General features: G+C 51.3%; 1 protein-coding gene across 1 annotated transcript in view; it reads left to right on the top strand.

Annotated features, from left to right (window-relative positions):
* The window catches only part of LOC119104663 (tolloid-like protein 2), a gene marked incomplete in the record, with an annotated part of 123,560 nt that overhangs the window by 80,841 nt on the left and 28,047 nt on the right, over window positions 1-14,672 (top strand). The window contains 3 exon segments of the mRNA XM_037228384.1: window positions 27-429; window positions 2,007-2,274; window positions 10,258-10,436. Of these exon segments, the coding sequence (XP_037084279.1) occupies window positions 2,180-2,274; window positions 10,258-10,436 (274 nt within the window).

Genomic DNA, 14,672 nt, shown 5'->3' with positions numbered 1-14,672 from the left:
ACTGACGTCATATTCTCTGTTTCCAGCGAAGGTGGACGGCGACATAGTGCTGCCAAACGAGCAGAACCAGATGGAGCTGGAGCAGCAGAGACTGGATGACGAGCTCAAGGTGGAGGAAGACGCCAGTGCCGCGCATGACGTCACTGAAGCGTCGCGGACGGACATAAGTGACGTCACAGTGTCCTCCGAGCTCGCGGGAGGTGATCTCACTTTGGCCCCAAACGCGGGGCGGGGAGAGTGTGTGAAGTGCGGTCGTGGATGCCTGTACCGACAGCGCAAGCGCAGGAAGTGTGTGCACAGGCAACGGAACCGGAAGAGGAGGCGAAACAGGGGAAGGAAGAGGAGGAAGCGCAAGAGGAAGAACGGTGGTAGGCGGCGAGTGCTGCGGATGAAGTTCAAGAAGAAGTGGCAGTACAGGCATACGGAGGGGTAAGGTCGCTTTTGAGTTATCAAAAGGGACTTGGATAAGGGTCTCGCTGCGATCGATGCAGCGGTTCCTTTCTCTTGTCAAACCTCAGTAATGGTGCATCATCCGAATGTCTGCTTAAAGCACACCGTACATCGATGACGTCATTCCATGTGGATTGCAAAACATAACCAATTATGTCTAATAGATTTCAACTTCGGTAAAACGTCAGCACCAGGCACGCCTATAATAACACTGGATAGTGTCACTGCAGGTTCTACCAATATATAACGAGAAAATCTTGTAAATAAATTTCGAGTCCAGATTACTTGACGTTTTGTCTTAGCAATACACTTTTTTCTTTCTTGGTAGCTCCAGAGTGCAGCTCTAGTCCATGACAATTGCAAATAGCGCGACGGCGGCCGTCATGACAATGGCAGAATCTGCTAAGGGCCTTCGCCAGCTGGTACGGATAGGTACAACTTTTGAGTTGTTTTAACTTGCACATTGTGGGCCTAGGGGCTAAAAGTGCCACCTCTGTTGGTATGAATGACGTCAGTACAGATGAGCATCTGATGATTGGCACAACGGGCAGCAAAAGTCGTTTGCGGAGAAGCGCATTGGTTGAAGTTTAAACCAGTCTGTCACTTGAGACCATGTAATCTCTGTTCTCCAAAGCTAAAGTTTGCTTCGAAAAGAGTCACTGTGCTTAACACTATAGGGCAAATCAAAGCCATAGTACAACGCTTCGCAGAATTCGCGCGCGTTACAACAGCCTTATGTTTGCCTATCGTTTCTTCTAAATATGCCGTGCCAAACTTTTGAGCCATTTATTACACACGAATTTTTACGAAGCAATGAATTGCAAACATCACAGAACACAACCGCTAACGAATTCAAAGTGATGACCAGGGATTCCAGTGAGATTGCTCCCGCCGCAGTCGCTACTTCAAATAGAAATTCTGAACTTCACAGGATGGTGTCGAGGGAGCTGGTGTTACCGATACCATCGGATGCGTCTGATCCACATAAGTGATTAAAACAAATAATGGCAAGCACCCTTTAACGTGACATGTCGCGATGCTGCCACATGGAATCGATCACATGGGTTCGCGCGGACATCGTCTCACACATAACTCATCTTGAGACCTTTTTGAGTAATCTTGGCGCTCCATCTCGACAGCGAAGGTTCCGCCATATTGTAATGCTTCCAGGAATCAAGTGCATTCACGTGTCACTTCCCGCTTCGACAGACTGCATCACACACAGCGGGGGAGGGGGGGGGGGGGGGATAGTTGCTACCGTGATCTACTAGTCTCGTTGCCAAGTGTGGTTGCGATCCGGAAGTGTTCCTTGCTTTCCGTTTTTGCTTGTGGGCGCGTGCCTTTGCCGTATCAGTGACAGACATCTCACAATGGCGGTCTTCTCCAAATAGCTATCTGCGCCATTGAACTTTTCTATAACTGACAGACATATGAGCGTAATGTGCATGGAATCTTGACGTCACGCTTTCGCGGAGAGAGTGAGAGCAAGAGCGAGGCAGCGGCCACTGCCACCACCCATTCCACCGCCCACACTGACCTGACTGACCTCCTGACAGAGCGGCCGGACGCCGGGCGGGAGCGCGTGGTGCGCCTGCCGCACGACCCGGACCACAGCCGGCAGCGGCGCGCCGCCACCGCTCGCCTGGACCGCATCTGGGCCCACGGCGTCATCCCCTACCACATCGACGACGAGTTCAGCGCTGAACACAAGGCGCTCTTCAAGCAGGCGATGCGACACTGGGAAAACTCGACCTGCATCAAGTTCGTGGAGCGCGAGCCGGCGCTGCATCCCGACTGGATTGTGTTCGCCGTGCGTGAGTGCGGGTGAGTTCGGCAGAGTTGTATTTCCTCAGGTCTGTGAGTGCGGGTAAGTTCGTCAGGGCTGCACGAGAGCTGAGGTCTGTGGGTGTGACTACGGCCGGAATAACGTCTTCGAATGCGGCAATGCTTTTGAGGGGCGCATTCTTGCACCCTTTGAGTATGTTCGTCATAGCTGTACGAAGCACATCCGTAAGTGTTTCATTAGACATGTATTTTTACTCGCCTTAGTCGCGGTGTGAGTTCGTCGCACCTATATTTTTACATTTATCTAAACCTGAATCCTGGTAAGTCCGTCATGCCGACCTCTCTAACAGACTGTGTGTATGGGCAAGCCCGTCGCTTTGTTTTTTCATTCGCCCACGCCAAGCAAGTTCGTCGCACTTTATTTGCACCGCGGGCTGTGAGTGAATGTGATTAATTCATCGCCTTCATGTTTGTTTTTCTTGTCTACGATGGTGTCGCTCCCACTTTGCTATGACGGTGGGGGGGGGGGGGGGGAGACGGACATGGGGCCGCAGCTCTGCTGCCTTGTTCTGGTCCACCAGACCTTGTGGTAGTACGCAAGTCTCAGTACACGCGGTGCGTTACATAGGTGTGGTTCCAGCCTTGACCTGTGCTGTGAGTTTGCTCAGTGCAGCGTTTTTTAACACCTAATAGATTTACAATCAATGGATGTACAAAAGCTGTACCCGGGTCTGTCAATGGGTTCGGGTGTACTCAAGTCCGTCGCACCGGAACCTGTCCCGGGGTGGCGTTGGCTTCGCTTTACTTGTTTTTGTACCCGGATCTCTGATCTCTGTGATTCCGGATCTCTGATCCCTTAGGCTCCGGATCTCTGAGTGTAAGGTAGGCAATCTCGCTTGCGTTTCAGTCTACGCTTTCAGCCTACCCATTTAAGTCTGCAGTCCACCTTTCTCAGTCGACCGTTTCAGTCCAGCTTTTCAGTCAATGTTTTCGGTCTACCAGCGCCTTCGCATTCAGATATATCTAAAACGCGCGTGCTTGGTTAGCATGCCAAAATTGCGGGAAACGAACCGGGTCTTATTATTCTACACTTAATCACCGCAATAGCAATACTCAATATATGATAAATATAATAACAACTAAAAATAAGCAACAAATCACCTGCTCCAGCGCCATAGCCGTGGTGAAAAGTTGGGCTCAACAGCTTCAGGCCAAACAGTTCCACGTAGTGCTAAATAACCGAGTTGTTAAACTTTATTATCCAATTAGACACGAGAGGAGAAGCAAACAGTCTATCAGCACTTGCATGCATAGTTAACATTCGATCAGCAAACAGGGCCCACTAGCTTCGACGAGCAGGGCATATACAGTTTGCACACCATCAATTTTGCAGACAGGATGCAAGATTGATTACGATGAGTTGTGAAGACATCTACAAAGCACGTCACCTTCCCTTCCGCCTGACACTAGTTTGAGATAATCAACCCGATGCTTATCACAGGTAATTGGAAACGGAAACTCAATTGGATTGAGCACGCTTTTGGAATGATTTGGGGATAAATACTAAGCGCCGCCTGTCGCGACCACCCTGGTCTCCCCCCCCCCCCCTCCCCCTCCCGCTCCTCGGCATCCCCAGCATAGCAAATCCTCTACAACGAACAATTTTGTTACGGAGAGTTTTCAATATAGTAGGCAATGACGTGATACAGCCGCTCCATGCCAGCCTGGGTACCTGGGCCGGCGACACGCAAACCCTGATAGATGACGCATGTAAGGGGGGTTCCCGGGGTGGCTACCTGCCAGCTGTTTTAACTTGACGAGGGGACTGTTTGCCAGCCCGCACCAGCATCGACTTGTCAGCTCATTTTGTTTTAGACGCTTGGGCAGGAAGCCCCACAGAGAACTGAGGTACAGCGCTGCTAGGACAGAACTCTCACTGCATGAATTGTTGAGGCGATGCTTGCAGACATATGTCGCGAAGCGGAGAGAGCACCAAGCAGTTCTCTGATTAGAGATGTAAGAAAAAACTAACACCAATTGTCTGCAACGACAAACGCCCACGCTCAAAACCTCATGGCCATTATCATATAGATATTCTTCGCCATTATCATATAGATAATGGCGAAGCATAACAAGTGACGGCAGTGCTTTCTCGAGCGTCCCGGGCTGGGCGTGTCAGCATTCCACGCCGCATCCCCTCGCACCAACGGCGTGGAGGGGGCGGGAAGCCGCTCCAGGCCGAGACGCCGCACGCACGTTCCCCTCAGAGGTCAGGAACGCCGCATCACGCACCACTCCCGGCGCGTGAGTCAGAGGCACGCCTGCCGACGCGGTCAACTTCGACAGACCTCTCAGCTCGTGTCGGGAAGCCGGCTGAGTCACGTGTCACCAGTGACGTCACTGATCGCCTGCGGCGGCACGGGCAGACTAGGGCGGGGTGATAGCCACGTCGGAGCAAATCATCGGTGGAGAATGCACACGATGGAGGGCGAATGCAATCATTGTGCAGGGAATGCGATGGCGGAGGTGCGGCGCTGATCAGGCCAGTTTGCACCGCAGTTAACGTTTTGCGGGCATATTTCCGCAGAGAGATGTTCCGGTAGGTTAGCCGTGCCAATTTCTTAAAACAACCGTGAACCATGCGGCTGTTAATGTCATCACCATTACCCTGGGGCGCGTGCAGGAATGCACTGTGCGGGGGACACAGCCAAACAAAAGCCTACTGAAAGCCCAGCATAGCGCGACGCAAACGTGCGAAGTCTTTCACGGTATAAAACACCATCCAGTAATGCGATGACTGTTTTACGAGTAAACATCCAGCTTCTAATCGTTAAGATGCATTCTTGCACTTCTTCTATCAAAGGTGTCATACACTTGACAAGGGAAGAGGTGCGCCTCCGGAGGCCACTACTTGAAAACATCCCTGACTGTCATCACCATCACCATTATCCTCACCATCACCATCACCATCACCATCAATATCACCATCACCATCACCATCACCATCACCATCACCATCACCGCCACTATCATCGCCATCGTCACACATTTATTTCTGCCACAGGAACAAGTGTGACATTATGACATGGAAGCAACATTAGTGCCAAAGCTGACGCTTAAACCTGACCTAACGTGACATCCTGCTCCAGAGGTGTCACTTCCTGAGAACGGCAACTGACAGGGCTGACCTACCTGGGGGGGGGGGGGGGCTGACCTAGCGACTAACCCGTCCCAAAGCCTGACTTCTCTCCGGATTCATGCAACTCTTACTTGTGCTCGAGGAATCGCTGCCCCACTGGGTGCTAATCCATAGCCGTGTGCAGACCGGACCAGGTCATGTATCGCCCCTCGCCCTGCCGCGGTGTCCCTGGGGTGACAGCGTTGGATGAACCGGCGTCGATGAGGTCATATGTCGCCGGTCTGGGCCTGCGCCTGTCAGGCCGGGCTGAGCGTCGGTGCTTTGCAGCGGCGCCAGAACCCAGGCAACACGAGAAGCGACTCTGCATCTCATTGTGTATTCCATTCCGTATGGCGTGCTATTTCGAATTCGGAAGTTTCTGTTTAGCTCTGTTTAGCTGTGCTTTTGGAGAATTCGACGTGCATTTATTTTTCTGGTACGGCGATTTTCAGTTACATACAGCGAAGCGGACACATATTTGGCCCAATAGTCATTTTCATCATTTCCGAGCTAAGGAAAGCGTCTTCTAACCATTTAAATTTCCTTGAAACCGGAAGTGGAAAAGGACAGCTCCTAGTCAGTTAAACTTCCGTGAAACGGTATTGTCTGGAAATTCGGCAATCCATATCCGACTAATCCATGATTAAACCGGTGGCCAGGTCGGAAGTGTTGTTTTTGAATTTTGAGTGAGATAAGAACCAATGGGAGGCAAGCGTCATCTGACATCTTTTGTTTTGTTGGGGACTATGGCGCACTAAGGCGCCGGGATTGCATACCGTCACTTGCCACTCACTCTGGCAGAAACGGCGGACACAGTGAGGGATCGAAACCCGTGCCCCAGGCTCCCCTCACGTGCATCTTGACCACTGCACCATCACCATCTTGACCACTGCACCATCACCATCTTGACTACTGCACCTTGATAATGTTTACATCATGGAGCGTTTTAGTTCACGGTAGCCGCTTTCAAGCTAGCATCACTGGTCAGAGCTGAAGTGAATAAAAATCAGTACGCATAGGAGATGAACCCACTAAATGCTCTCCTTGCTATCAGAATGACCGATGAACTCTTTTCCGGGAATGTATTGTTCCGTCGCACTGTACTTATTAGTCATTTCACATCTCCTTTGTTTTAACATTTTATTCCATGGAACCAGATTTTCAAACGTAAAGCAACGAACAGGCGCATATTAATCAAGCAAGGATGCTTCAGTGGCGACGTTTACCGGTTATTATGCCTTATATACATTACCGGTTTTCACCAGTTACATTATTCCTTGCCGGTTATACAATACCGGTTATATATTTACCGGATAGATCTGACGACAAGCGATGGGTCTAGCTTCTGTTGATGTCGCCACTGCAACACCACGCTCACAGTGGAACATGTGCTCGTATGCTGCCCCACACTACGCGTCGAGCGTCTGAGGTACTTTGGCCCGGCGGCGCCGTCCCTGGCGCTCTCCGATTTACTATGTGACAGGTCACCATATATCGAACATACCCTCGGGTTTGTATCGCATGTTAAGTTCTGCACTTTATATACACCTGCCTGAATAGTTGATACCGCGTGTAGGAAGTTTTTAGGCTGCCAAAAATTTCGTATCAATGACGCGTTCCTGATACAACTCAGCCGTTTATATTTCTGAATAATACATATTTTCTAGTCATTTCATAGTCAACTCAGCCGTTTATATTTCTGAATAATACATATTTTCTAGTCATTTCATAGTCACACTCCAAAGCTAGTCATTTGGCTGTTATGGGCGCAAAATGACCGCAGTAGTCGACGCGCCCTAAAACTCCAATCAACAACAACAACAATAGCTTCTGTTTGTCCTAGTTTTTAGTTTTAGTTTTAGTTTTAGTTTTTAGTTTCTAGTTTTTAGTTTTAGTTTTTCAAGTTAGTTTTAGTTGTCCGTTTCAGATTTGGGACAAATTTTTTTTTAGTAATTTAATTTCATTTTTGGTAATTTCAGATTTTGGACCCCTGTCTAATATGGCTAGCGTGGAATGGACCACAGTGTACCATGCGGTATAAAATGAACGTGGTAGTAATTTTAACACGCACCGGTATCTGTCCTAGCTGGTCAGCGATACTTTTATCTCTTACCCCGGCATTTTCCATATGCATTGGTACCTGTATGGTCTTGCAGTCTAGGCCTCTACAGCCCCCCCCCCTTCTTCATACGCATTGGGCGTAGGGGCTAAGAGAAGCATGGGGAGGGGCTCAAGTGTACAAAGTGGCGATAGTGTAAAAGTAAGATAAAAGCATATAGCACACGATGGTGTAAAAGCGTACTCCCCGCTCTGCTCTCTTCCCTCCATTGTTCGGAATCGCACCGCAATCTCCAGACGAGCCAATGGATGACGCGTCGCTGCCCTAGCGCGGGCCCTCGCAGTCCCGCCGTGATACCAACCTCCACCCCTGCGGTCGACTGGGGGTGTACGCTTGACTGGGGCGGGCGCCCACCGCAGGGCCCCTCGCGCCGGAGGCGGGGGAGCACGCTCCATGGACTCCCCGCCTCGACAGAATACTGTGGCAGACAGGCGTAATGGTCGGAACAAAGCGTTGAAGCCCGTTTTTTTTTTGCATTGGGAAGGAGATTTTCCGCTGCGTTTGAAATAGTCGTGGTGAAATCTCGTCGCCAGGGAAAGTCGCGTGACTCTGGAGTGGGTGGCACGTTCAAGCGGATTTGAAATCGCTCATCGTTGTTGTTTTAGTTGTTGGATTTAGCATGATCCAAGAAAGCATACCGAGTCGCTTTCGGCAGCAGCATGGTCCTAAAAAAATCCACCACATGCGCATTATTTGCGTTGGTAATGAAGTTCTGCACGCCAGCTAAGGGAGCATACGGTGATAAAACTTGGCGGTCTGCGCTTAAAAATTATTTATCTCGGCTGACGCCAGCCTGACGATTGCTGTTTTATATGCCAACAACAAACCGCTGTTTTGGCGCCCGGGAACCCCTAGGTAGAAATAATATGTTAGAACTGGTTAAAACTGCTATTTTTTTAAGTGCCCTATCGGTCAGCTTCACTTATCTTGTTTTTTGTACTATTTCGCTTTGATTTTTCCTGTTATTTCGTAGGCCCTTTTATTGTTTGTTACACTATTTCAGTATTGTTTCGGTGTTTGGCGTTTCCGGTTCTGAATCAGCTACAGATGGTCCTCTTTTCATTGAATGAGAGCATTGACCTCTGTTTGTTTATTTTTGGGTGCCGATACGTCAACCTATGAAACAACAACAAATTCCTCTCCCTGAACCGGAGAACACGGTGTCCGTGTAAGCAATGTGCTTTCGTCCTGAGTTGGATGCCCTCACCGCCATGGACTCCACGCCATTTCAAGTCATGTCCCAGCGGCCACAGGCCCGGTTTGACTAGCAACAAATAAGTCGGCCAGAGGTGGAGTTGATCAGTACCCAGACCGCACACGTCAGTGGAGTTGAATTGCAGCATGACTCAGATGCATGCTTACGTTGTCTGAAAACCAGCCGTGCTCTCCCACACCGTCCCTAATCGTATCGCGCGGCGCGAGCTAGACGCCGAACACATGTCAGCGTTCAGGTGCGCCGAACACATCTCGGTGTTCAGGTGCTCCGAGTATATCTCGGCTTCAGGTGTTCCGAGCACATATCGGCGTTCAGGTGCTCCGAGCACATCCCGGCGTTCAGGTGCTCCGAACACATCTCGGCGTTCAGGCGCTGCGAGCACATCTCGGCGTTCGGGTGTTCCGTACACTCTATGCCATGCACGGGACATTGGCTGCCAACGATGGGGGAACGGACCACAAGCATTCGGTATGGAAATTATATTATGAAATGCCATCCCAGGGTTGAATGATTTTCCAGTAGTTTCAGCTGAGCTAAAAGGCTTGGTGCGGACTAAAATCGTATTCAAGCACTGCCATTGGCAGTAACGTCGAAAATAGCGGTGCCAGTAGTGTCACTCGATGTTTCAGAGTGTATTTCTTAATTGCCTCATTGCAATCCACGTAGTCCTGACATGTTGCCAAGCATCAACAAACCGCCCTTAGCCTTCGTTATTGTAAAACAAAACTGGCACCGGTGGATTAGTGCTGGTCCTATGTTCACTACACGTTGTTAGGACATAGGTTGGAGATGGATCTGCATGAGGGCTGGAGCGCTGAATTACCGTCCTCTCAGACATCATTTCTTGCCGGCGCTGAAAACGGTTATGTGGTAAACAATGGCGGCTCCAATGGGGGGGGGGGGGGGGGAATACTCGTCTACGGGTCTACGGCTCACTGGAGTAAAAAAAGGCAAAACCTTATATCCCCTTTGATTTAATATGCAGTTGATTAGCAAACTCTTTGATAGCTATTCGATGCTTGACAGCAATTCGTATCTCGTGCCGAATCTGCGTTTGCACGCGCGCTTTTCCAGGTTGTTCAGAACACATAATTTCTCGCAGATGCTGAGCCATTCGTTGCTTGCTGTTCTCTTGGACACCAAATGGCCAGTCAAGTTTTGTGGGAACGGGAGATGGAGGCGAGACATTATGGCGGGAGATTGATTGAAAATCCCTAGCATTTATGGTCAGATTAGGTTTACCACATTCTTGTGGTGTTGGTAAAACCTCCAACTGTAACGCCATCTCAAGCGATGTGTCAGAACTGCCCAAGTGAGATCGAAAGCCCCCTGTTCAATTTCCTATCTCGGCTTTCCTCAGTTCTCATAACCCTCGTGACAGCATTTATTGCCCGCACTCGCCGAATGGGACGCCGACGGTAGCGTTTATGCACATCGGCGAGAAACACTCCTTAATACATGTGAAGTTCAAATTCTCGACGCCTGCTTAGTTCCGCTTCTCACCGCCAGGTGCTGTTCGTTCGTCGGTCGGAGAGGAAACGGAGAGCAAGCCATTTCCATCGGCAAGAACTGCGACAAGTTCGGCATCGTGGTGCACGAGCTGGGTCACGTGGTCGGCTTTTGGCACGAGCACACGCGTCCCGACCGCGACAAGCACGTGGAGATCTTCACTGAGAACATTATGGAGGGTGAGTACTCGAGAGGGTCGCCGCGTTATGCTGACGGAGATGGTTAGCGAGAGCACTGTGGAGGGTGTGCCATGCTAGCCCATGGAATATGAAGCCCAATATAACAAAGAACATAGTCCGGTACAGCATAACAACATAGCTCAATATAACATAGAACATAGCTCCGCATAACATAACGACACAGTTCAATATGACACTTGTTCGAAACAGAATACCACAACTACAACTGGAATTTACGAAATGCAAAATATATTAGAGATAAAAGTTACAGAACGCTACAAACATGGACCACGTCCACCGACAGATGCTCAGTGTGAGCAGCCATAAATCATTACGCCGGAAAAAGCGAAGCCTTTACTTATTACATAGAGAAAGGTGAAAGCACACCCACCCGTAACCCAACATATCAGTCCACTTAATGCCAATTCTATCCTGTGGTCTGCGCCAGTATGGGACTGAAACTGTAAAAGTGATTGCGTTATGCGCTATCGTGATACTTTCCTGCTTTGCATACGATGCCGTGACACAGGTTCATGCATAATCTGGCATTTGAGACAATCATGGGTTGATGATGAGCTTTAATGCTCGTGACGTTAGTGGTGTCGAAATGCGTAGGATTTTTTAACCTCTCAGCATGCGTCTCTGGTGCAAACACTGGGCACGGTGGATATGCTGCAACGTTCTTGATCACGCCAGGTCATTTTAGCCAGGTCATCGTGTGGGCCTTCCCGGGAGATTTTGGTTTCGCTGGGTGATGATACTATTATTAAAACTCATCATTCATCATTAAAGCGTGATAGAATAATTAAAACGCTCATCATTGAAACGTGAAAACGAAATCGATGCATTTTCTCAGTTGTTCTTTACTCTGCCCCAGAAGCACATTGGCTGGCGAAAATTAGTTTCGTTTTTCTTTTGGCTTCGACTGACTGACTGACCAAGGGAATGTTAAAGGAAATTTTTCGCCGATCCGTTTCCACGGACCTCTGACCCCACTTTATGACATCTGCCTGTCTCTTTTCGGCCTCGCCTTACCCTTCTCTATTGGTGGCGTCTTACCCTTCTCTATCAGCCGTCCCGAGCGCCGCCGGAGCCACCGCAGCTCCCTCACATTCCGGCCGGCCTACCGCCAGGGCGGTGTCTTACCCTCCTCTACCGGCCGTCCCCGAGTGCCGCCAGAGCCGCCGCAGCTCCCTGACGTTCCAGCCGGGACGGTGTCTTACCCTCCTCTATCGGTCGTCCCCGAGTGCCGCCAGAGCCGCCGCAGCTCCCTGACGTTCCAGCCGGGGCGGTGTCTTACCCTCCTCTATCGGTCGTCCCCGAGCGCCGCCAGAGCCGCCGCAGCTCCCTGATATTCCTGCCGGCCTGCCACCGGAGCGGTGTCTAACCCTTTTCGATCGGTCTTACCCTCCTCTCGGCATCCCCGAGCGTCGCCAGAGCCGCCGCAGCTCCCTCACATTCCGGCCGGCCTCCTGCCGGGGCGGCGTCTTGCGTCAGAGCCCCGGGGGCGGCGTTCCATTGTCCGGCCACTCGGTGTGGCGAAAGTCCGCCTTTGTGTGGCGTCGATCCCGCTCTGGGCCGCGGTGGCTCCCGGGTTAAACGCTGTCTTCCGCCGGTCGCAAAAGTGGGCTGGGTTGGCTTGGGCTCTGGCTCTGGCTTTGGTTTTGGCTTTGGCTTTGGCAGCAAGTATGCTAAATTGGGAGATGCCATTGGCGATATACCTCGAGCTCTCTCGCAACGCAGCTGAGAAACAACGGCACTGCAAACAACGGCGGCTGAGCTAAAGCCAGGGCCATTCGGAGATGGCTTTGGCTTTAGCTCAGTCGGCCCGCGCCACCAGCTCATCTCCGACCCATTTGGTGTGTGGGCCTCCGGGCCTATCGCTGTGTTCTGCGAGGCCGACACGAGCATTCGTGAACTCGCTCGAGCGCCCACGCAGCGACGCTCGAAGCCCTCCTGGCCGGGCACTGCTGATTGTTAGCGAGCTAGTTTACGGCCCCATTGCGGATGCTGCTGGACCCTTGGTGCATCGTGAAAATGGCCTGCCTCGCCGGTAATGGACGACATAAACAATGAGGTGACCTGAGATTGCGCCGGGTATGATATTTAACCGGGCGTTTTCCGCGATGTTTTATTAACGTGCCTCCCTGAAGGCATTTGTCTGAATGCGAGTTGGCTCCCCGATAGAGGGCAGTGTCGTGCTCACTGCCTGAAAACAAACCAGCGACCTCCATGGCTTAAATGCACGATGACAATTAATTACCAGACCGCGTTTAGGATTGATGGACAGCATACTTGGAGGGAATACAAGTTGTTGCTTAACCGTGCACATCACAGTCTCAATGTTTGTCAGAAGAGCAGTGCATTGACCGATCTTTCGGAGCCATCCAAACGATCATGAAACCTGAACGACTGATAAACGACCTCACGCCGTCCCAGACGGCGCCCTCACCGCCCACTGTTGCGCCGTACCCCCCGACCCTGAGTGGTCGACACTTCATGTACTCAGAAGCCGTGACTGCGCCGCATGACGCAGAAGAAACTGCGTGCTTCCTGACGTGTCACAACGCGGTCCCGGTGTTTTGACCCTTGTCCTGATTCGCCGTTTTTCATAACGCGGACTGATATGGGTTTGGGGGGGGGGGTCGATGCGAACCCCGTGTCGTTTCCAAACAAGGAAAGATAGATAAAAGTAGAAAGCACTAGTAGATTAGTCCTGACCGTGTATCGCGATTGGTATAAGTTTTGTGTTTCAAATTCAGTAACTGACCCCATTATGCTAGGTAAAAGTCGAATGTTCTAGAAAAATCAAACTCAGTTTTTCATGCACATGTGTACAGGACTATGCGTCGTTAACAGACGGGTTCCGTACTTCATTCTGAGTACAACAGGGTATGATTTTCTGTGTTTTGATCATATCTCTATGATGCATGGTTCCGTTAATATCACAGTGTCGGCTTGCCACGCGCGTTCCGCGGCATTGTTTGTTGCCGCCCGCTCAGGTCGTAGATCACCGTACAATGCTCTTACAAAACCGCCGCTGCTCCTAGACTAGACATTCTAGGGATACGTTTTTAGAGTCAAAACACGCGCAATGGATGCGTCACTAGCACGGAAAATCTGAGCCTGATTGCACGAAATGCCAGAGAAGTATTCTCAGAAAGCCTTAGAACGGTGTCGCATCGACCCCTCCCCTATCCGGGCGAGGGGTCGATGGGTCAAAACGTGTGACTGCGCGCCGTCTGACCAACGCGGCACCGCGTGCCGCCTGACCAACGCGGCACTCCGCGCCGTCTGATCAACGCGGCACTCCGCGCCGCCTGACCAACGCGGTGCCGCGCGCCGTCTGACCAACGCGGCAACGCGTGCCGTCTGACCAACGCGGCACTCCGCGCCGTCTGACCAACGCGGCACCGCGTGCCGCCTGACCAGCGCGGCACTGCGCGCCGTCTGACCAGCGCGGCACTGCGCGCTGCCTGACCGGCGCTGTGCTGCACGCCGTCTGACCAGCGCGGTGCTGTGGTGACCGCTCGGTTTATTGTGCTTCGATAGAAGACGTCGGTCCCCTCCCGGTAGCGACCCCACTGGTGTCACACGTGCGGAGATGTCTCGAACAATGGCTGCGTCACGCGGCCGGCGCACTGTAAACACGCCGTGACTGCGCCGTGACACACGCCGTGACTCGTGGGTGGCGCGGCAGCCCGGGCTTGAAGCGCGTGCGCAGCGTCAGCTGAGCGAAAGGTGCCAACTCATCTTTGTTATGGTGATAGCGCGAAGTGTTTGCGACCGGGGTTTTGATAGCGCGAATGTTTGCATGATTTAGGCTTACGTAAATACTGCTCGCGGCCCAAAGCCTGGAAATTCCGCCCCGCGCTGAAAATCCTGAGACGGATTCTAGAGCTCGCACCGTGCCTTGCATGTTCTTGTATCCATCTCATGTGCTCGCCAGCTAACCACGTGCGAAGCCACACACAAACCAGTTCTTCCCGTCCCAGCTGTCTTGCCATGGCATGCCTTTCCACTCACTCATCCTGCAAGAAAAACATTATAGATTTCTATAGCTCAAAAGTGGAAGAACGCAGGGGTATAGCCGGTTGCCATGATAACAGCTGGTTGTGCGGTTTGGCCGGCTCACATGAAAGGCTTTTTTTAATTATAATGCGATAGTCAATGAATGATGTCAGATGAACAAAAACAACCCAATGCCAGAATGGAAAGACACATCTACGTCTACGT

This window comes from Pollicipes pollicipes, unplaced genomic scaffold (genome assembly GCF_011947565.3).
Source record: "Pollicipes pollicipes isolate AB1234 unplaced genomic scaffold, Ppol_2.1 Scaffold_6052;HRSCAF=7182_pilon_pilon_pilon, whole genome shotgun sequence".
NCBI classification, from domain to species: domain Eukaryota; kingdom Metazoa; phylum Arthropoda; class Thecostraca; order Pollicipedomorpha; family Pollicipedidae; genus Pollicipes; species Pollicipes pollicipes.
The sequence above is the reverse complement of the archived record's forward strand: the minus strand, read 5'-3'. Positions and strand labels throughout refer to the sequence as shown.